This window comes from Rhodamnia argentea, chromosome 1 (genome assembly GCF_020921035.1).
Source record: "Rhodamnia argentea isolate NSW1041297 chromosome 1, ASM2092103v1, whole genome shotgun sequence".
In the NCBI taxonomy this organism is placed as follows: domain Eukaryota; kingdom Viridiplantae; phylum Streptophyta; class Magnoliopsida; order Myrtales; family Myrtaceae; genus Rhodamnia; species Rhodamnia argentea.
The window spans coordinates 30,326,500-30,349,416 of record NC_063150.1 but is presented as its reverse complement, the minus strand read 5'-3'; the positions used below and the strand labels follow the sequence as shown (position 1 = coordinate 30,349,416).

General features: G+C 39.5%; 2 protein-coding genes across 6 annotated transcripts; both read left to right on the top strand.

Moving 5' to 3' along the window:
• Positions 1-237: 237 nt before the first annotated feature.
• LOC115744010 (myosin-11) lies at positions 238-11,323 on the top strand. Its single transcript, XM_030679082.2, has 38 exons — positions 238-675; positions 1,590-1,718; positions 2,213-2,356; positions 2,468-2,613; positions 2,705-2,861; positions 2,956-3,014; positions 3,152-3,311; positions 3,405-3,554; positions 3,648-3,784; positions 3,899-4,045; positions 4,131-4,232; positions 4,348-4,405; positions 4,487-4,588; positions 4,668-4,705; positions 4,914-5,040; positions 5,131-5,301; positions 5,381-5,512; positions 5,599-5,708; positions 5,863-5,923; positions 6,149-6,326; positions 6,433-6,638; positions 6,730-6,849; positions 7,224-7,322; positions 7,421-7,642; positions 7,748-7,887; positions 8,150-8,261; positions 8,343-8,390; positions 8,479-8,733; positions 8,834-8,989; positions 9,138-9,344; positions 9,458-9,598; positions 9,784-9,854; positions 9,930-10,029; positions 10,099-10,155; positions 10,263-10,319; positions 10,426-10,506; positions 10,657-10,739; positions 10,853-11,323. Exons 1-38 carry the CDS (start codon positions 673-675, stop codon positions 10,974-10,976), a joined length of 4,590 nt encoding a protein of 1,529 aa, XP_030534942.1. The 5' UTR covers positions 238-672; the 3' UTR covers positions 10,977-11,323.
• Positions 11,324-15,644: 4,321 nt separating this feature from the next.
• On the top strand, positions 15,645-20,518 carry LOC115744011 (protein EIN4). 5 transcript variants are annotated; one of them, XM_048272415.1, is made up of 4 exons: positions 15,645-16,206; positions 16,328-18,339; positions 19,069-19,624; positions 20,187-20,518. In XM_048272415.1, the coding sequence occupies exons 2-3, from the start codon at positions 16,606-16,608 to the stop codon at positions 19,609-19,611; spliced, it is 2,277 nt and encodes a 758-aa protein (XP_048128372.1). In that variant the 5' UTR covers positions 15,645-16,206; positions 16,328-16,605; the 3' UTR covers positions 19,612-19,624; positions 20,187-20,518. The 5 variants fall into 5 exon arrangements, with proteins under 5 accessions (XP_048128372.1, XP_048128374.1, XP_048128371.1 ...); XM_048272417.1 differs by having other exon boundaries at positions 19,069-19,643; XM_048272414.1 differs by lacking the exon at positions 20,187-20,518 and having other exon boundaries at positions 15,645-16,110; positions 19,069-19,861.
• The last annotated feature ends 2,399 nt before the right edge of the window (positions 20,519-22,917 follow it).

The window sequence follows — 22,917 nt, the reverse complement described above, 5'->3', positions numbered from 1 at the left end:
TCATTCTTCATTTAGAGAGAGAGTGCACTGTAGGATTGGCCATGTCTTCCCTTCTTCATTTAGAGAGAGAGAGAGAGAGAGAGAGAGAGAGAGAGAAGGAGAGAGAAAATTGGTTCTTATGCGGCCAGGAATTGGCGCGAGAGGGAAGGTACCTAACTTAACGGCCCTCTTGAAGAATGTCACATTGTGAACACCACTCCATTCTCCCACATCCACTTTTGCACAAAGCATGAAAGAGAAAAGGAAAATGGAGACTTCCCAATAACCCCCCATTGAACTCCCTTCTCTCCTCTCTCTTCCATCCCAGACCCCCGTTTTCTCTCACTTTCTCCAGAAAATATTGCCACTGATCCCATCATTGTTCCCCCTTATTCCCCCCTCTCTGTTCTGGGTGGTTACCCGATTTCAGTGATTGCAACTGGAACATGCATCATTGAGCCTTCCCAGTACCCGGAAGCCCGGATCGTTTGTGGGCATAGGTTTCATGTCTTCGGCGAAATTTTCTCTCTTGAAGATTTCGATTGGGCAATGATTAGGTTCAAGAACTTTCAGTTGGAGAGGCGAAATGTGTGATGTTGAAGATTTCGGGTTGGTGGAGCATTCATTGAGATTGTCATGAGCTTTCTGAACCGAAAACCTGTTCACTGAGAAACCTCAATCTTAAAGCTCGAAATGGTATGTCTTGCTTGTGATCTGCTTTTAAATTGCATGATTTTGCGGCGTTTGTGCTCAGTATGTGCCCATCTGAGTCCCCGTGCTATATTGGCTTGCATATCCCATATTTTTGGGTCTCTGGATCGTAGGTGGAATTTATGAGACTTGGTTTCTGCAAATGTAATGGGATAAGTAAGCACCACAGAATAGTGAAGACAATTTAAGCCACTGCATCTGTGTCGGAGACATCGTAGGAAGATCGGCATGCAGTTGAATGACAAGGATGTTGCTGGAAGAAGTTTGCTTTCTTGTTGTTGGGGGGGGGAGAGGACTCTAGTAGTTGAAACGAAAGAAAAGGATGGTATATCCGGTGATGAATCCGAAGAGGACTCATTGATTTAATTTCTTCCAACAATCATTCCTCTAGATTAGCTATTGAAAGCAATGCCATACTTGTCCGAAATGACTAGAGCCACATTCGTCCTAATTTTTAGTACTAAGCAAACATTTGCGAACGCATTTGATGTTTCTGACTCATTGATTTGATTTCTGCCAATCAATTATTTCATCTAAGTTATCTATTGACAGCAATGCTGTACTTGTCTGGAATGACTAGAGCCACATTCGTTCTTATTTTCAGCACTAAACAAACATTTGCGATCCATTTGATGTTTGCTTGATTCTATATTATAATGATGTTGCACAAAGTTTAGACTTTTTTTTTAATGATTCTCTATATCCAAAATATGTAAATAGTTGTTGGTTTCTTTGTCCAAGTCATGATGATCTCCATATATCCTTCCCAATTCTTGATTTGTTAAAAAGAATAATATTAACAATTGTGAGTTTCTCTGTGTTTTCATGGGTTAAGTCATCTTCTCGCATGTCATAAGGTGTCTGCTGAAAGTCTTGTGTTTTTGCGTTTGTGTCTGCAGGGAACACCGGTGAATATAATTGTCGGTTCTCATGTCTGGGTTGAAGACCCCGAATTAGCTTGGATTGATGGACAAGTATCGAAGATTAATGGGCAGGAAGTTGAGATTCAGGCCACTAATGGGAAGAAGGTTCGACATTACTAATTACTCGAATGTACTGACTTTGACTAAGCATAATAGTAATGTCTAAGGTGGTAAGAAACACAACTGTCTACCTGCTATTAGTCCCCTGTTATGTATTGCATTGCCACGAGTCCTATGCGTGATTTTTGGAGGAAGAGTTGAGTTCCCTGTTGTTATATTTTTCCCAACATGGCCACATCAGACGTCTTTTCTAAAAAAAGACTTTGAACCATTTGCATAACCAATGCCATAGGATGTCCTTTGGTCATAGAGCAGTTTCAAGGGAAGGCGTTATGCTCTGTCTTCCTATAAATCGAAAGATTTTGCTCTGCTCAACATATTTAGATTGGTAGTTGATCAGCTGATGCTATGTAGTTGTCTTCACTAAAAAACCATGATAAGGTTAAAGCTCAAAGGGTGCATCTAATAATGGTTCTTAAGTTGTCACTGAAACCCCTTTGCAGGTTCGAAAATGGTTCCTTACACATTTTTTTTTTCAGGTGGTTGCAAATTTATCAAAAATATACCCAAAAGACATGGAAGCTCCGGCAGGTGGAGTTGATGACATGACCAAGTTATCATACCTGCATGAGCCTGGAGTTCTGCAGAATCTGAAGACAAGATACGAATTGAATGAAATCTACGTAATTTTGCTCTCCTTTTTTACATCCTAACACTTCCATACTTCAGAGCTGTTACTTAATTTTTACGGAGTTTCCATCGACAACATTTTTATTGTGCTTCCTTCATGGCAGACGTACACCGGAAGTATTCTTATCGCCATTAATCCATTCCAAAGACTTCCTCATATCTATGATTCTCACATGATGCACCAATACAAGGGAGCACCCCTTGGGGAACTGAGCCCCCACGTCTTTGCGGTGGCTGATGTTGCATACAGGTAACTTTAATTTGAAAGTTCGAAGACTTAATCGTATGTTTCTGGAGTTGAAGACACAGTTACTAATAGTAGTGCAATTACATGAAACCAGGGCGATGATACATGAGGGAAAGAGTAATTCTATTCTAGTCAGTGGAGAAAGTGGAGCAGGAAAAACCGAGACCACGAAAATGCTCATGAGATACCTTGCCTTCTTGGGAGGCCGAGCTGCAACTGAAGGACGGACAGTAGAACAACAAGTTCTAGAAGTATGAATAACTGCCTAGTTACTCTTAATAGGTCTAACAATACTTATTCACGGGGCCACATTTATTTTCTTACTTGGAAATTGTGCAAATGCAGTCAAATCCGGTTCTTGAAGCATTTGGGAATGCCAAAACTGTTCGAAATAACAATTCCAGGTAAGAATGAAAACTGAAGTAGCTGTTGATTTTTGTTTTCTTACTCAATCCTAGCGCTTTAGCATTGGTTATGGGGTGGAGTTATTTTGACTTTGTCGAGAAATTAACATGATACTCTACAAATTAAACTGGTGCAGTCGTTTCGGGAAGTTTGTGGAGATACAGTTCGATAAGCACGGAAGAATATCAGGCGCAGCCATTAGGACATACCTTTTAGAGAGGTCTCGTGTTTGCCAAATTAATGATCCGGAGCGCAATTACCATTGCTTTTACCTGCTTTGTGCAGCTCCTCAGGAGGTATTGATATTATTATAGCATCCATTGCGCTCTATTTGTCCACATCTATGTTCATGGACTTCTCATATCTCTTGTTACTATTGATCTCCACAGGAAATTGAGAAGTATAAGCTAGGAAACCCCAAATCGTTTCATTATCTCAACCAGTCCAAATGCTATGAGCTGGTTGGTGTAAACGATGCACATGACTATCTTGCCACTAGACGAGCTATGGACATCGTGGGAATAAGTGCGAAAGAGCAGGTATATCGATCAAATAATCATTGATGGTAAATAATTTACAGCACCGACAGGTTGATTTCTCCGGTCTCCTGACTCCTACTATTATCCCCACAGGAAGCAATTTTTAGAGTTGTCGCTGCGATTCTCCATCTTGGAAATATTGTGTTTACCAAGGGAAAAGAAGTTGATTCATCTATCCCCAAAGATGACCAAGCAAAATTTCATCTCAATATGACAGCAGAGCTTCTCATGTAAGAACTGTCGTGACTGTACATGGACAATACTACATTTTTTCCTTTCTATTCTACACGGGCCTATAATATGTAAGGAATTTGGTGGGAATAATGATCTTCCCTTTATTTAAGGTGTGACCCCGTGGCACTGGAAGATGCATTATGCAAGCGTGTTATGATCACTCCTGAAGAGGTCATAAAGCGTAGTCTTGATCCTCAAAGTGCAACAGTTAGCAGGGACGGATTAGCAAAGACAATTTATTCCCGGTTGTTTGATTGGTAAAGTGCCAAACTGACTCTAATCGAAAAGGTTATGAAGGTGTATATAGTGTTTGCCTGACAACTCTATGCTGTCAATGCACAGGTTAGTTGACAAAATAAACTCCTCGATTGGACAAGATGCCACTTCAAAATCACTGATTGGAGTCCTTGATATTTATGGCTTTGAAAGTTTCAAAGCTAATAGGTAAGCATTGGATAAACCACTTAAGATCACTGTAATGAATGAGAGTAGATTCATCTTTCTATTAGGCTTTTTATTTTATTTTTTTGTAATCTTGTACTTCGGCATCATTTTGCAGTTTTGAGCAGTTCTGTATTAACTTTACAAATGAGAAGCTGCAACAACACTTCAACCAGGTAAGGATTCTTATGCTTCCCCTATAACTTTACTTTGGCATTATCAATTTTGTCCTCACAATGTTTGTTGATGAATTTCAGCACGTCTTCAAGATGGAACAAGAAGAATACACAAAAGAAGAGATCGATTGGAGCTACATAGAATTCGTTGATAATCAAGATGTCTTGGATCTTATTGAAAAGGTTTCCTTTGTCTCTTGTCAGTTATCATCATGAATTGATTCTAGAAGTTCCATTAACTTGTATGGTTTTCTTGCTGCAGAAACCAGGTGGAATCGTCGCCCTGCTTGATGAAGCCTGGTATGATCCCCCGTTTTGTCCATTTATCACCATTGTGGGTTCTAGTTTCAAATAGAATATTTCATCTGACAATATTCTGCCCTAGTCAGCCAAAGTTAGGGAGCTGGTCATTGTGCAACTTTGAATTGTTTGGAGCTTTCGGATTTCTTATTCACAAGATTGGTCCCTATTTCTGACTTTGTTGATAATTAAGAATGTTTATTTGCAGTATGTTTCCCAAGTCAACACATGAAACATTTGCAAACAAACTTTATCAGACATTCAAAAATAACAAGCGCTTCATCAAACCAAAACTGTCTCGGACTGATTTTACCATCGCACATTATGCTGGAGAGGTATGATATGTTGATGGACTCTAAATATATGTGCAAGTAAAGTTGCTTTCACATCCATGACGTTCTCACCTCACAAATTTTTTTTTTCAGGTGTTGTACCAATCTGACCAATTCCTAGACAAGAACAAGGACTATGTTGTACCAGAGCATCAAGATTTGTTGAGTGCGTCGCAGTGTAGTTTTGTCGCTGGCCTTTTTCCTCCTCTGCCAGAGGAGACCAGCAAATCTTCCAAGTTTTCCTCCATCGGATCTCGGTTCAAGGTGATCTTGCTCGAGTGTTTCTCTTTCTCAGTTTCCCTATTGCCTCATTCCTTACAATTTTGATGACTTAATAATGCAGCTTCAACTACAACAACTAATGGAAACATTGAACTCCACGGAGCCCCACTACATCAGATGTGTTAAGCCAAACAACCTTCTCAAACCTGCCATATTCGAGAATGTCAATATCATGCAACAATTGCGTTGTGGTGTGAGTACGACATGATTTCATACCTCATTTTCATTTGTTAAATGAATATCTGGTTTGCTGCTAGAGGTGATGAGTGTCTTCTGCAGGGTGTCTTAGAGGCAATAAGAATCAGCTGTGCAGGATACCCAACTCGGCGCCCCTTCTTCGACTTCATTAACCGATTTGGAATTCTTGCTCCGGAGTTTGTAGAAGGAAAGTGAGTATCTGAAATACAGTTTAAGTCCACTAGAACTGTGCCGTTCAGCTGCAGATGCATGGTCACAGTTTATTATTACTAGTTTTTGCTGATTATTTTGAATAAACATCTGGATTTTGTGATGTTTGAATTTTACATGTTCTCGCAAAAATAGCTATGACGAAAAGGTAGCTTGCAAGAAGATCCTTGAAAAGAAGGGGCTCAAAGGGTTTCAGGTATCTCCTATAGTTTCTATACTTTCTCATTGGTGACTGCTATTCAGTCTATGTGATCAGTACGAATCATTTCTTGCCCTCAACTTTTGGCAACCAAAACACTTGAGTTTTCTCTATGCTGCAACCGCAGTTTGCTGTTTGGACGATAGTCTTTGCTAAAAACTGTTGCTGGAATTTGCATTATGTTCTTTGAAATTAATGTCAATACACCATTTATGCGTGCAGATAGGTAAAACAAAAGTCTTCTTAAGAGCTGGTCAGATGGCTGAATTAGATGCACGGAGAGCGGAGGTACTAAGCAATGCTGCGAAAACAATCCAGCGTCGTATAAGGACCCACCAGGCTCGCAAGCGATTCATTGCTATTAGAAAGGCTACAATTGTTGTTCAATCTTTGTGGAGAGGCAAGCCATTCATTTTTTTCCTCTTTATAAGAGGGCAATGAAAAAAGTCATGCCTTTCTCACACTTCGTATGAAAAAAATCCTCATCTTGTTTTACATGATGACAGGAAGGTTGGCTTGCAAGCTTTACGATCACATGAGGCGGGAGGCAAACGCTGTGAAAATTCAAAAACATGTACGTAGGCACCAAGCGAGAACAACTTACAGCAAACTCCGTGCTTCAGTGCTTGTCTTGCAAGTAGGTTTAAGGGCGATGGCCGCACGTAAAGAATTCAGATTCAGGAAGCGAACAAAAGCAGCAATCACTATTGAGGTTAAATTCTAGGAATAGTTCGATTGCATCACTTGATATCAAGTGGAGTACATGCTAATAATTTTTGTTCTATAACTTCTTGCAAATGCAGACGAGATGGCGGTGTCATAGGGCTGCCTCCTACTACAAGAGGCTTCAAAGGGGATGTCTATTTGCACAATGTAGGTGGAGAGGAAGAATTGCCAAAAAAGAACTTAGGAAGCTGAAAATGGTATGCACTACATAATCGTCTGTGCTTTGCCACACAAAAGACTATGCAGATTTTCCATCATATTGTAGATGATACTATCGATGCGACAGCTCTTAAGGAAAATGGTCTAGCAGGAAAAATAAAAGTATAGGGGGGTCATGTAGGTTTCTAAGTTTTTTACCTCAAGAGAGGAATGAAGATGGTGACATGAATCTATCTAGAAGAAGTGTGGGTTATATCTTCAAGTTGTTCTTTGATATGTCTTCTTCATGGCTACGTAATTGTTGATACTGTTTGGAAATGGACATATATTACGCGGACTTTCTTACGAATTGTTTCGTGGCATTCCTGTTTGATTTCACTGGGCTGACCACTTTCGACTCTGTCTGTTTCAGGCTGCGAGGGAAACGGGTGCACTCAAAGAAGCAAAGGATAAGCTTGAAAAACATGTGGAAGACCTTACGTGGCGCCTGCAACTGGAAAAACGTTTAAGGGTAATATCTCGTTTCTTAGTGTGGGGCTCCCTTTTTCATGGATACTGTGTTTTAGGTACTTGACCACATTCTCATTCAAAGTGAAATTATTTGTGCAGACTGATTTAGAAGAAGCCAAAGCACAGGAGATAGCAAAGTTGCAAAATACAGTGCAAGCCTTGCAGACCAAGGTTGACGAAACAAATGCAGAGCTTGTCAGGGAACGAGAAGCAGCAAAAAAAGCCATTGAAGAAGCACCTCCTGTTATTCAAGAAACCCAAGTTTTGGTGGAGGACACCAAGAAAGTCGATGCTCTAACGTCAGAAGTAGAGAACTTGAAGGTATAGTAATTTGAGCGAAGGAATGTCATCAAATAGTCATAACATCGCTGATTTAGACAGACATCTAGTAATATGTTAAACCATAACCATTGTATGATCAACCAGGCCATGCTGGATTCAGAGCGAGAAAGAGCAGATGAATCAGATAAAAAGTACACAGAAGCCCTGGAGAACAGTGAAGAACGACGCAAAAAACTAGAAGAAGCAGAGAAGAAGGTTCATCAACTCCAGGAATCTCTGACCAGGTAACTCTTCCTTCAGATTACTTATTCTCTACTATGAATGAACTAACTCCCAAAAACCAAACAAAAACACGTGTAGACTTCTTGTAAGTACACTTTCCGTTTCATCGTCGTAACACTTATGACTTGTTGCGACACGTGCAGCTCGCTGATGTTTGGAACCATTTTAAGGGACATTAATGTTCTTACTGATGTATTTGAGAAACTTTGATATCTGTGAAAAAAAGTGATAAGTCCAGTTGACAGTTTGCAATCACATAATCAGGTTAGAAGAGAAGATCAATAATCTAGAATCAGAGAATCAAGTTTTTCGGCAGCAGGCTGTGTCGATGGCACCCAATAAGTTCCTTTCAGGTCGATCCAGATCAATTATTCAGGTAAACTCAGGACCATATATTTCCGGATTCACTGATACCATCATGACCTAAAATATTGTTGTCTTGTTGCAAAACTGGCAGAGAGGTGCCGACAGTGGTCATCTGTCAACAGACTCGAGGCCAAATCTGGTATGACAAACTCTCCGAGATATACATAAAGACTTCTGAAGTCCTCTCTATTGAATTTTTCTCACTTGACATGTCTTAAATGGAATAGGATCTACATAGTCATTCAATCAACCACAGAGATTCTTCAGAAATAGAGGATAAACCACAGAAGTCATTGAATGAAAAGCAGCAGGAGAATCAAGAGCTGCTCATCAGATGTATCGCACAGCACCTCGGCTTTTCTGGGAACCGACCAATTGCTGCCTGCATCATATATAAATGTTTGTTACACTGGCGATCCTTTGAAGTCGAGCGTACAAGTGTTTTCGATCGGATCATTCAGACTATAGGCAATGCTATTGAGGTCAGAGACGCCTCAAGAAGTTACAGCATTTATTTTCCCCTCATGTTGATATCCTTCATACTTGATGTCTCTCTAACTTGAATATTATCAAATGGAGCAGACTCAGGATAACAACGATGTTTTGGCTTATTGGTTGTCTAATGCCTCGACACTTTTGCTTTTGCTGCAACGCACACTAAAAGCAAGTGGTGCAGCTGGCATGGCCCCACAGCGCCGAAGATCATCGTCCGCCACCCTGTTTGGAAGAATGACACAAGTAAATTTTCCTCATTAAGCCTGAATCAAGGTTCTTCATTTTTGGATGAGTGAGAAAAGTATAAATTCATGGGCATGATGAATTTCAACTAATTTAGTTTCTCATCCATTCTTAATGTTTGCCTTTCTTTCTTTCTTTTCATTTTCAGAGTTTCCGTGGAACACCACAAGGTGTTAACCTGTCCATGATCAATGGCAGCATTGGCGGAGGAATGGATTCTTTACGGCAAGTTGAAGCAAAATACCCAGCTTTGCTTTTCAAACAGCAATTGACAGCGTACGTTGAAAAGATATATGGGATGATTCGAGATAACCTGAAAAAGGAAATATCTCCGCTACTTGGCTTATGCATTCAGGTAGTGACCTCTACTTCACATTATGTACGGCAATTGATCACAAGGTTTGCATCTGCTGTGATTACTTCAATCACGAATAGCTTACGCGACTTTGTTTGCCAATGATGAACTAGGCACCAAGAACATCGAGAGCAAGCTTAGTCAAGGGAGCTCGCTCGGTGGCAAATGCGGCAGCTCAGCAAGCTCTAATTGCACACTGGCAGGGAATTGTGAAGAGCCTTGGGAACTTCTTAGACACCCTGAAATCGAATCACGTCAGTGAGCTTGGTTTAGGCCTTTTACGTGCCGGCTTTATTTCCTAATTAAATATAGCGTGACGAGCTTCAATTATTTGGAATTTCACATTTTATTGCTCCTGTGTGATACTTATTCTTCATTTATCTGCGCACTTCGGTGGTCGTGACATTTTCTGAGTAAGTATGTCTTTGTTATGTTCCAGGTGCCGCCCTTTTTGGTTCGTAAAGTATTCATACAAATCTTTTCATTCATCAACGTCCAGCTATTCAACAGGTACCGTACATAGAACTTAGCGTTTTTCAATTGTTTCCAAACTATGAACCTAAGTCTCGGCTCTTCTTTTCCCAGTCTTTTATTACGGAGAGAATGCTGTTCATTTAGCAATGGCGAATACGTCAAAGCAGGCTTAGCTGAGCTGGAACACTGGTGTTACAAGGCAACGGACGAGGTACAATTTGGACACCATCACTCAGTTCTTCTTCTCCAGGTTTCTTTCTAATCAAGCCAAGTTATGCAGTATGCTGGTTCGGCATGGGATGAGTTAAAGCATATTCGGCAGGCAATCGGGTTTCTGGTAAGTGGGCTACTTTGTTCGTTTCATCACTTTCTGGTACTTCCCCCTGACTACTGTAGCAAGATGAGCCCAGAATCACTCAATTTTGTTCGGTCTTGGCAATTCAGGTCATACATCAAAAGCCGAAGAAAACGCTGGATGAAATAAGCCATGATTTGTGTCCAGTGAGTGACTTCAATCACCAAGCTAACTTTGGCAAGCGGGAATAGCTCCATTACTCTGTACTTGTGCTTAGTTCCTACGTGATCCAACTCCTTTTCCATGTTACAGGTTTTAAGTATTCAGCAGCTGTACCGGATCAGTACGATGTACTGGGATGACAAGTATGGCACTCACAGTGTATCTCCGGATGTAAGTTTCTCTCGATGGATTACTCGCTCTAGAACTAGGTTAGAGTCGTTCTCGTCCGCAGAAGATTTCTCGGTCATTTTCTTTTCGCATACTTAGATTGGGGAGGAATGCTAATCCGCAACTTTGATTTCCTGAACAACTCTCGTTCAGGTCATTTCCAATATGAGGGTGTTGATGACCGAAGATTCGAACAATGCAGTCAGTAGTTCATTCCTACTCGATGATGATTCCAGGTTAGACTTGAAACCGAACCAATGCTTACTCGATTGCCACTATGTCACTTGATCTCCCATAGATTTGTCTTTTAGATGATACACAACATTTTTTACTATTACTCTCTCTGCAGCATTCCATTTTCGGTTGACGACATATCAAAGTCGATGGAACAAATGGATATAGCGGACATCGAGCCTCCGCCACTCATCCACGAGAACTCGGGCTTCAGCTTCTTGTTACCGCGTTCTGACTGATTGGTGAAGATAGTCAGGTTAGCTGATGGCAACTCTCCATTGATGCGAGTAAGGATGCGACCCCCTTGAGCGCGGCTTTGCTTCCATACCCATCGTAGATCGGGCGTGTTCCGGAAAATACCCTCAGCCGCATACGCGACCGAACCGGGGTGCGAGAATTACAGGATGATATAGCCTCCTACTTTTTGTCACTAGTGTCCTCTCATCCAGGGGCAAGGAAGTTTTGTTAGGTGAATCAGTGCTTAATATGACTCTGAACACTGTAAATAATCTCTCACTACAATTCATTCATGATTCAACATGAAACTCCACATTGATCAATAAAGGAGATAATCTCTTTCTCTCCCTCCTCTAGTTTGCACATTTGTGTAACCATCCCAAAAAACATGATGAGCAAGGAAGAACACTATCCTTTTTCCAAGTCCACATACGATTCCTCAGGAATTGGGAATCAGACCGCCCGAACACCGGTTTCACCTTGAGAAATCGGGAACTGGACAAGTGACCTCCAGAACCGGACCAAGCCCGTCGGTCCGGGCGGTTCCCTATCCGATCGGTCCGTCTTGCTCACCTCTATTTATATAAAGCTGCAGATATTTTATTTCAGCTTGGTATTAAAATATGTGTTTCTGCAACAGATAGAGGAAAATGACAACTGTGCTTTGTGGAGTCCAAGATATTATAAGGGCAATATTATTAAAATTAGAGCATGTGGGGTCTTTTCTTTCCCTACTTAAATAACTAAAAATCAAGAAATATATACATATATCTAAGAGGTTAATTTAAATAATTGGATTTGAGAGACCATATGATATGACTTAGGATATGGTTTTGGTAAGATATATTCTTGAGGTCTCTTCCAACAATTTCCGATTCCACTACCTTGCTTTTCAAAATATCCTTTCCATATACTGCCAATTCGAAAGGCACCCACTACCCTGATGATCATAGCCTTTTAGGGACATCCCCAAATACGTCGTATTTGAAATATTCTTTCTTACATACCCACTTTTATTTTTTAAACTTGTTTATTTTAGTTTAGTACAAGTGGTTCGTACGCCGATCAAAAGGGGATTTTTTTTCTTCCCGTAAGAAGGACACGATGCCACTAGGTAGGGGTGATCGATTTCAGAATTGGTGGTTATCACCGTAAAATCGATAACCACCCGCTAAGAATTGGTTCTGCAAAATGAGAATCGTGAACTACCCGCTCGTTCCATGGATCCACCCGAGAACCGAACCACCGGTTCTGTCCAATTTCTAGTTAGATTTATGGAACCCGATCTCCGGAGCACCAACATCAATTAAAAAAGATTTGCTAGAATATCATGTATTCCATTTTGTGAATAGTGCTTCTATATCTGTCTTATGTAAGATGAAACTGCTTGATAATTGTGAGTTCCATTAGCATTAGTTCCATATCAATCTCTACATGGTTCCCGATGAGCTGGGCCTAGGCTTGGGAGTCAATGAAATTTTGAGGGAGATATTTTCAATTAAAAAAAAAAAATACACACATATATATTATAATAAATATGTTTGGCTTTGTTGGATGGTTCCTACTTGAAATCGGGAATCGAACCGATACTCCCTAGTTCCAGAAAATTGAAACCAAGAATCGGACCCATACCTACCGGTTACCATCCAAAATCAGCTGGTTGGATATGGTCTGGTTTGGTTTGGTTGGATCTTGATTTTTTTGCTCACCTCTACTGCTAGCAATACAATATCAACAACTAATGATTTTTCAACTGCGGATAGGCATGCGGCCCTCTTGAAAAAGAGATTGGGAGTGGAGCCAAAGAGTACTAAGTTGGCGATATGACCTTGCTAGTAAAGGAATTGTTTTTGGGGCTAGAGATTACTAGGTCCAACATTCGATCCTAGTTAGCTAGGGGTGTCGATGGGTAGGTGTGTTAAAACCGAACTGAAAAATTGAATCGAATTGCAAACTCAACCAAGCTAAACTGAAAATTTGTACATTTCAATTAGGTTCGATTTTCGGTTCAAGTAATTGAAATAATCATTCTTTTTTTCCAGTTTGATTCGGTTCGGTTAACCAAAATACATAAAGAATCTCCAAAATTACCGTCCTTTTTTTTTTTTTCTTTCTTTTCTTTTTTTCTTTATTAGGGCAGAGGGCCGGCGGGCTCCCAAGACTCCGCTAGATTTGAACCAAAAAGAAAAAAAGAAAAGGAAAGAAAGAAAAAAATACAAATAAAAATAAAAATTAGAAAAGAAAAACTGAAAGCCGTCTTGAATTGACTTTTTGGTTCGATTAATATTCGGCTCTAGGCGAGATTCGGCTCGGTTCAAATTTACACATTAATGGTTCAATTCGGTTCGATTTTCTTAAAAATTCAAACCGAATTGAACCATGGGCAATATCTATGCTTGAGACTTTTATGTTGTCAATACTTTATTTTTAGTCATGTGACTAAATAATAACAATGATAAGTAGATTGTAGTAGCAACTAGTGATCATTAAAAGTAATGGCTCACTGTAATCATTTAATGAAGAATACAGACGAAACTTGAGTGTAGGTTTCAGATTCTAAAAAATGAGAAATTTGTTCCGACCGATACTTGTAATTCAAAACCGCTCATCCATCATAACGATTCTTTGAGATTGTTTTTTTTGTTAGACGAAAATTAATTTTGGATGAGACTTTGTACCTCAGGTGACTGCCCCTTTGAGAGGGTTTTTTTCCAATTTAATTTAAAAAAATATTTACAAAAATATTTTTTAAAAATAAATATTTACAAGTTTGGGCCTTGCTCGGCGGTTGGGTTGCCGAGCAGCTCTGTTGGGCCCGGCCCCAGTTGCTGACCAGCCCACCTGCTCGATAGCCCACCTGCCGAGCGGGGTTGGACTTCTTCTTCTTCTTCTTCTTCTTTTTTTTTTTAATTTCATTTTTTTAAGTATTTTAATTATTTATACTTATAATATTTAGTTTATTTCGTATTTTTTTAACATGTTTATATTTATTGGGCTTCTTCTTTTTTTTTTAATTTCTCTTTTTTAAGTATTTTAATTATTTATACTTATAATATTTAGTTTATTTTGTATTTTTTTAACATGTTTATATTTATATTATTTATATATTTTTTCTTGGGAAGCTTATCTTTATAACATAATTAGTAATAATTAATATAAAAATTATTAAGATTTATAATTAATAAATAATGTTGTAATTATGTAATTAATTAAAAATATTCATAAAATAAAATTGGTAAGATATATGAAATTAAGGAACCCAATTCTTAATTCAATATCTTTATAATATAATTAATCGAAAACCCATCTAGACGATCCCGAATAGCAAAAATTGCCATTAATAAATCCCGAAAATACTATAAAAAATAGAAAAACTCATCTAGACGATCCCAAATTGCAAAAATCCATCATTCATCACCGCCAACGGCCGAATTTGTTTGGGGAAAGAGGGAAAGGAGGGTTTGTTCGATATCGATAAGTAGCACCGAAGGGAGAAAATACAAAATTGATAAGGAAAACGGCGTTTTTTTGGGGAAAAGGGGGGCCAATGGATTCCTCTCGAAAAATTACGTGAAATAAAAAAAAAATCGTCTCAAACAGACGCCCGAGCGATAAGATATACTTTTCCAAAGTTTTGCTCTTTCTTTACTCGTTTCCACTCTTTTGCTGCGATTTTTAATCTTTCCATGCGGTTTTTAACTCTTTTGTTGCGGTTTCTCATCTATATATTACTGCGGTTTCCAACATATTCCTGCGGCTATATTACATTATATCACAACATTATTTATTAATTATAGATCTTAATAAATATTTACATTAATTATTGCTAATAATGTTATAATCACAAGAAAAAAAATTATAAATAAAATAAATATTCTAAGTATCAATAATTAAAAAAAATACGAAATTTACAATACAGCCAGCCCACATTGTTTTTTTTTTTTTGTAAATTTCGTATTTTTTTAAATAATTAAAATACTTAAAAAAATGAAATTTAAAAAAAAAAAAGAAGCCCAACCCCGCTCGGCAACTGGGCTGCTGAGCAAGTGGGCTGCCCAGCAGCTGGGGCTGGGCCCAACAGAGCTGCTCAGTAGTTGGGCTGCCGAGTAGCTAGGGTTGGGCCCAGCAAAGCTGCTCGGCAGCCCAACTACCAGAGCAAGGCCCAAACTTGTAAATATTTATTTTTAAAAAATAATTCTGTAAATAATTCATTAAAAAAATTAAATTGGAAAAAAAACCCCTTTGAGATATATATATATATATATATATATATATATTTATGTTTCAAGGGAATCCTCGAAAATTCATTTTGTGTGTGTGTGTGTTTATTATAAAATCCCAAAACCGTAAAAACTATAGCGGTGTCAAAAGACGATGGCAAAAAAAAAAAAAAAAAAAAAAAAAACGATGGCGCGACACTGAAAGTCCTAACCGACATTAATTAATACGGGAAAAGCGCAATTTGGGCAAATAATTAATACGAGATTATCACGAATGGACGGATTTTTTTTCCTCTTCGAGAATTAAAGATATAAAAAAAATTATTTGGGAGATGCTTTTGTTATGGTCCGAGTCTGACGAGGCTGCAGAGGCAAAAGGGCGTCCAGGTTCTCTTCACGTAATATTTGGTGGGTCCCGCTTCTTAAACCCCACACGAGCACCTCTCTCTCCCTCTCCTCTCTCGCTTTTCTTACCCCCCTCTTCTTCTTGTTCTAGTCTTTTTCGGGTCTGTATTACTTAAATTAGAAGCTATAGTATCTCGGAATTTCAGCGGACCTTCTCTCTACTTGTGCAGCTATTCAGCTGGAACGATTCCTTCTTCTTCTTCTGCGGAGAGAGAGACAGAAAAGAAGAAGAAGAAGAGGAAATTCAGCTGGAGTTTTTTATTATTCCTTTTTCAGGGAGACCTGGTTTTCTTTTTCCCCGCTGCCGGGTCTATTTCCTCCTTTTTCCATTTCTGGGATTTGAGCACTTGCGGCTCTTTTTGCTGCTGAGGGGAGAAAAAAAAAGAAAAAAAAGTTTGCCTTTTGGTGACGGGAGAATTTTGAGGGTACTGGTTTGGTGGGTCTCTTGATCTTTTTCCGGCGGGGGAACGATCAACAAAGAGGCGAACGGGTTGATCTCGGTTTTGTTTAGGTACCCCTTTTCCCTCCTTGTCTCAATTCACTAGTGAAGATTTAAGAAAAGCCCTTCTTTTTTCAGCTACCCATTTCGTGTGCGGCTTTGATTCTGGTATCTCTCCTTTGCAGATTGAAGACAAGTTTGCTTCAGATTGACTGGTTGTCTTGTGGGGTTTGAGCATTGTTACGGGGTCTCTACCTTGTTTTTGATGTTCTTTTTGGATGATTTATAGAATTAGTGAACAGGAAGAAAGAGGAATAAGGTGTTATGGTTGAGAGGCTGGGGATCGTAGATGCTCTGGTTTACAGTTTTTGCTAGATCTCAAGCACGAAAAACTAGTCCTCCTGCCTCATATTCGCAGAAGCAGATTGATACGTCTTGGGATTTGGCAGATTGGTTTCTCTTGCTATAAGAGTGGTCTTTCGATTTCCTTGATTGGAGATTGCCTCTCGTTTGGAAGGTAAACATCGAGGTGAGATGAATTGATTAGGCACTCACTCGGTGGGGGCAATGTTAAGAGCGGTCGCTCTTGGCTTACTCCTGTCTTCCCTTACTGTCTGTGCTTACGCCGATGGCAACGGATTCAGCTGCTGCGACGATGAGGGCTTTTGGAGCGTCGAAAGAATCTTAGAGTGCCAGAGAGTGAGTGATTTCTTGATTGCTGTGGCATACTTTTCAATACCACTTGAACTCCTATATTTTGTCAGCTTGTCGTATGTGCCATTCAAATGGGTGCTCGCTCAGTTCATAGCGTTTATTGTCCTCTGTGGTTTGACACATTTGCTCAACGGTTGGACCTACTATGGCCCTCACTCATTCCAATTGATGCTGTCCCTCACGATTGCAAAGTTCCTCACCGCACTGGTCTCGTGTGCAACTGCGATTACCCTTTTGACTTTGATACCTCTGCTGCTCAAAGTGAAGGTGAGAGAAACTTTCTTGAGACAGAACGTTTTGGAATTAGACCAAGAGGTTGAGATGATGAAGAGACAGAAGGAGGCTAGCTGGCATGTCCGTATGCTGACGCAGGAAATTAGGAAGTCGCTGGATAAGCATACAATATTGTACACAACTCTGGTTGAGCTCTCTAAAACTTTGGATTTGCACAATTGTGCGGTCTGGATGCCAAATGATGATCGGACAGAAATGATTATGACCCATGAGTTGAAGTTAAGTTCAGGAAAGAGTCGCTCCATCCCGATCAACAATGCCAATGTGATAGAGATAAAAGAGAGCAAGGGTGTGAGGATTTTGAGGCCAGATTCAGCCCTGGCGGTTGTTAGTAGTGGTGGGCTCGATGAGCTAGGTGCTGTGGCAGCAATCCGCATGCCAATGCTTCGGGCATCGAACTTTAAAGGAGGAACACCACAGTCAATTGATACACATTATGCAATACTAGTTTTGGTTCTTCCACAAGCAAATCCTAGAGATTGGAGCGACCAGGAAATGGAGATTGTGGAAGTAGTTGCTGATCAGGTGGCCGTGGCCCTTTCTCATGCCACAGTTCTTGAAGAATCTCATCTTATGAGAGAGAAACTGGCAGAACAAAACCGCGCTTTGCAACAAGCTAGGAGAAATGCTATGATGGCTAGTCAGGCGAGAAATTCTTTTCAGAAGGTGATGAGTCATGGGATGAGAAGGCCAATGCACTCAATTGTGGGCCTGCTGTCGATTCTTCACGAAGAAAATATGAACCCTGAACAAAAACTCATTGTTGATGCAATGGAGACAACTAGTAATGTCCTCTCTACATTAATTAATGACGTGATGGAGATCTCTGCTAAAGATGATGGGAAGTTCCCTTTTGAGATGAAACATTTTCAATTACATGCTATGATCAGGGAAGCCTCTTGCCTTGCCAAGTGCCTCTGTGTTTATAGGGGCTGTGGTTTTGAGATCAGTGTCCGAAGTTCTCTCCCCGATCAGGTTATGGGTGATGAAAGGAGGACTTTTCAAGTGATACTGCATTTGGTTGGGTATCTTTTGGATATCTATGATGGAGGGGCTAATGTTACTTTTCGGGTCTCTTGTGACGACACTGAGGGGAAACATGACAAGACTAGGGGTCCGCAAGTGATAAGCCTGTCTAATGAGTTTGTAACTATAAAATTTGAAATTGAGATTGTGAGTGGAAGTGCTCCTTCAGGTGGCTTAATTCCTGGAATGCAGTCAGCTGGTCGGAATCGTGGCAGCGACAACAATAAAGATGCCCTGAGCTTCAATGTCTGCAAAAAGCTTGTCCAGGTTGGTGCTTGCACTTCAGCTTTCGCTGAACAACTGTGCGTTTCCTTGTCACGTTAGATTTGGATGCAATTTTTAGCTGCATAATCTTCGCTGTTTCCATGTGGTTTTTCATTGTGAAGTGAACCCACTCGGTTGGGGCTTTATGGATTCATGAAAAATTTACAAATTTGGAAGATGGTGTGCGGTTTCTTTTGGCTGGTGTACCCTGAGGTGACTGCAATGCTTCTCATATTTCTCTCTTAAGAGTAGGTTTGTCATCAGATAGTACAAGAAAGGATTGGTAGTCTGCTAATCAAAATGTCTGTCCTGTTGTCAGGATGGACGGTGGGTTGATATAGATGTTTCTATAGTCTGTCATTAATTTGGTTGCAATAGGTAACGCTACCGTCAGACTGAGTAATCATTGCAACGAAAGTTATTATTTGGGTTCTGCTTGATAATTCACCGTACATACCTTAAGCTTTAAAAACTTGAGAGACTCCTAATGAGCAGTTAGCTCAGGAAACTGCTCATGGTAGTAAAGTCGTTTGGTCAAACTCCGTCGAAGATAGGGAAATTCGACTTTAGATTTTGTTCGAGATACTTATTAACAATCCATTTGATCTTATCTTTGCACTTTTGTACTTTGAAACTGATGATTCTGTAGCAATATCTTGGGGTAGGACCTTGTCTGTGCAACCATTTGAAGTGTCTATTTACAAGTCAAATATCTGTGAAAACCATGTGCAGATGATGCAAGGTAATATCTGGATTGCTTCAAGTTCTCGAGGTCTTCCACAGAGGATGACACTTGTTCTCAGGTTCCTAAGGCAAAATTCTCGGGGAAAAGCCATGTTGCCTCCTGGAAATCCCATGGAGCAACAAAGCCTGGATTCTCTTTTTAGAGGCCTCCGGGTTCTAATTGCAGATGATGATGATATTAACAGGACTGTGACCAAAAAGCTTCTTGAAAGGCTCGGTTGTCAAGTGACTTCCGCTTCGACGGGTCTAGAATGCCTTAGTGCCCTGAGCCATACAGATAATTCTCTACGAGTGGTTTTTCTGGATCTTCACATGCCCGATATGGATGGTTTCGAGGTTGCAATGAGAATAAGGAAGTGTCGCAGCCGTCACTGGCCATTAATCATCGCACTGACGGCAAGCGCTGAGGAACGTATCTGGGAAAGGTGCCTTCAGATGGGAATGAACGGCGTGCTATGGAAACCGGTAGTCCTGCAACAGGTGGCCGATGAAGTTCGACGAGTATTGCAGCGAGCAGGCGAAGCAGTATGATGAGGCATAGGAGGTGATGAATTCATTAATAGGCGGCTCTTCTACTTTCCTCTCATGACAGTGTCGATTCTTCTCGCATGATGTCGACAAATGCAGTCACTATGCTTTACTAACCATTTTATTTTTCCTTATTGAGAGAATCCAATAGGCTTAAATGTAGCTTATACTCAAATTCTCATCAGATCAATTCATATCTACAAGAATTATGCAGAGATTCACAAGAATAGATTATCTAAAATTGCAGTAAAAATTTGAGCAGCCAGTCATGCATATTCTCTCAAAATGAGAAAACGGTAGGTATTTTATATGATCCGGTGCTATATTGGAGCATTCTGGACCAGTTGAGCTGTTAACAGTGTGGACCGGAACTGTTCAGTTTAGTTCATTCTAGGCTTGCTTCAGCCGCCATCTCTTCTGCTGTGTTCTTGAGCTACTGGCATAAAATGCATGCTGTAGAAGTTCTGTATGGATGAACTTTATTGCGGCACATTACAATGTGAGCGTCTAAGTTAAGTCTACATGCATCCGGTTGTTGAGCGAAGCTTGCTGAAGTTCCTTAACTCATTTGATTGCAGGTAGTAGCGCCATGGCAAGGGTTGTTTGTCTCGGGTTTCAGACATGTGGGTCGAGCATTTCTGGATTGTAGTTTACATAGAAGTCAACACTTTGGCAGATCACTCTGAGGTAGCATGATTCTTTATTTGTTTACTATCTTGAGTAGGTGATCTCTGAATGTTAGTGGCAGTGCCGCATTTTTCTTCGCTAAAGATGGAATCTTTGCATGTGTTAGAGAGAGAGAGAGAGAGAGAACAAAATCTATGCCGTGTATATATCAAGTTGCAATTTTTAAGGCATGAAACACGTTTACAGATGTTGACTGGCTCTATTAAGAAGGCTCTTTCCAGTTTACAGTTGGTTGCTTGAGACTAGGAGCATGATGTAAGAGGTGCTTCATTATTATGTCGACACATCTGCTTCTGCTTCTAGTCCTTGATCAGACTCGAGGAAAAGAAATTACATCAAAAAAAGCATAGAGTGACATGTATAGTTCTTTTCCTTGCCATCAGACGTTGCTTTTTTTATGGGACCCTGTTAGATCGAATCAAATTGTGAGTGCACTGGATCGAGAAAAACCTCTCCGTCCCAATGTGGAAGACCCTTTTTGTATCGAATCGGATGAGTTAGGTCAGCTGAGTCGGCGAAATTTGATCTAAATTCGATTGTTTATGGTTCAACGAACTTACTGATCGAACTTTATGGTCAATGAAAACTCAATTTTTAGAAGATGTATCTTGATGATTGACCAGTTCATATAATAGCTAGAATGAGTTTAGAGGACTACACATCCCGCTTTCTTTTACTATGTGATGCATCTAATTACATCCTTCCGATGATGCCATGGAGCACGCCGAGATTGTTTAATCCCTAATTTTACACTTGAGAAGGAATTAGAGGAGTTTAATTCCAAGTACTTTCACTATGGCCAAAATAGAAAAAGGGAAAATTGGAATGGTTGACTCAACAGGTCAACGAGTGTTTTGGGCCACAACTCAGGTCCAAGAGCGTAGATTCAGCATCAGGCTTCCTGTTTGAACATATGCATCACACATTCAAAGAAGCCCAAAGGAGAGTTATGCTTCCAAGTTGACACCATTTGGTTAGGACCATGATATCATTGGCTTTGTAACGCTTGGACATTGGTAGGATCTTTTCTCCATCTATTTGGGCTCATTGCTTCTTAAACCTCCTAGTGTAAAGACATACAAAGCATCTCTGCTATTTTTTTTTTTAACACTTTCTACTCCTTGCTCATTGCTTCCTTATGAAACAGTGGAAACTGAAAAAATATATGTATATTAGAAGTTTGGAATTCGGTTATCCCAAGTTCCAATCGGTCGAGCTTGAATTCAAAACCAATAAGGCTGCATTTGGTCGTCTAGAATTCTAATCATGATAGAATTGGATGGATATAATATGAAATTCATGGATTTTGTTGTTTGATGAATAGCAATAATAAAGCCGGATATTATCTTATCATATTTATTGCTTGGTATGGACGACATATCAATGTAAATGAACTTGAAAATGTACAAAAAAGATTGTAAGAATTTTTATGATTCACTGCTAAACAAATCACAACTACACAAACGAATACAACCCTTGTCAATCAATTCATTATTATTGCACAATCTACATCTTAAACGAAAAAGGAGCTCATTGCAGCATTGTAGAGCCACACGTTCAACTATGGCAAGAAATGTAAAAGGGTTTACAACAACATCGACGAGGTAAATCAAACTGGAGAACGCTAAATCTAGTAAAAGAGAAAAAACATGATAATTCAACTCTTCGATTTCGACAAATATATTGCTTCGACTTTCTCGCCATTTTTGTGAAAATTTCAACATGAACAGTAGAGGAGGAGTTTCGACTTTCTAGTCGTTTTCGTGGAGCTTTGACGTGACCAAAGAACTACGGAGGTGTTGTAAAACTTCAATATGAACTAGAGATACGGAGGAGAAAAAGACGGAAAGAATTAGAAATATTCGTTTCAAGTTTGAATTTGTTCATTTAAAATCGAGGTTCTTTTACTTCACTTTTATTTGCTTATTTTTCATTTCTATTTTTTGTTCTTTTTACTCTCTTCAACGATTCGTTAATAAAGACTTTATTAAAGGTCTAATAGACTAAAAATATCTAACTTTAAGTCTTGTCATTGAGGTTCTTTTACTTCACTTTTATTTGCTTATTTTTCATCTCTATTTTTTGTTCTTTTTACTCTCTTCAACCATTCTACCTTTTGTCTTATAAAAATATCTAACTGTAAATCTTGTCCCCATTCTACCTTTTGTCTTATAAAAATCTTCAATTTTAGATCTAGTCTCAATTCTACCATAAACTTTTGAAAGACCATCAACTTTAGGTCATATCCCACTACCCTAAATTGTTTTTGTCCTCTAAGAAACTCCCAACTTTAGGTTTTGTCCCAATTTACCATCTAATTTTAATTTTACCTAAAATTTTCACAGTCTCATAAACAATCACAAAATTTTACTTGAGTCACTAATCTGCCTTCATTAACCCTCCATCCATAATTTCTCGTTAACAATCGAGAAATGGGAAACTACCAAGCACAAATTTATACGATTGTCCCCAACGAGTGCTCTTCGATTGCGAGAGATGAAATATTCTCAAGTATGAGAGATCGAAGACCGAGAGAAAAATCACTAAGGACAGAAGATTAATGGAGGCGGATTTAGAACTCAAGTAAAAGTTAGCCATCTTTTATGATACAAAAAAATAGAG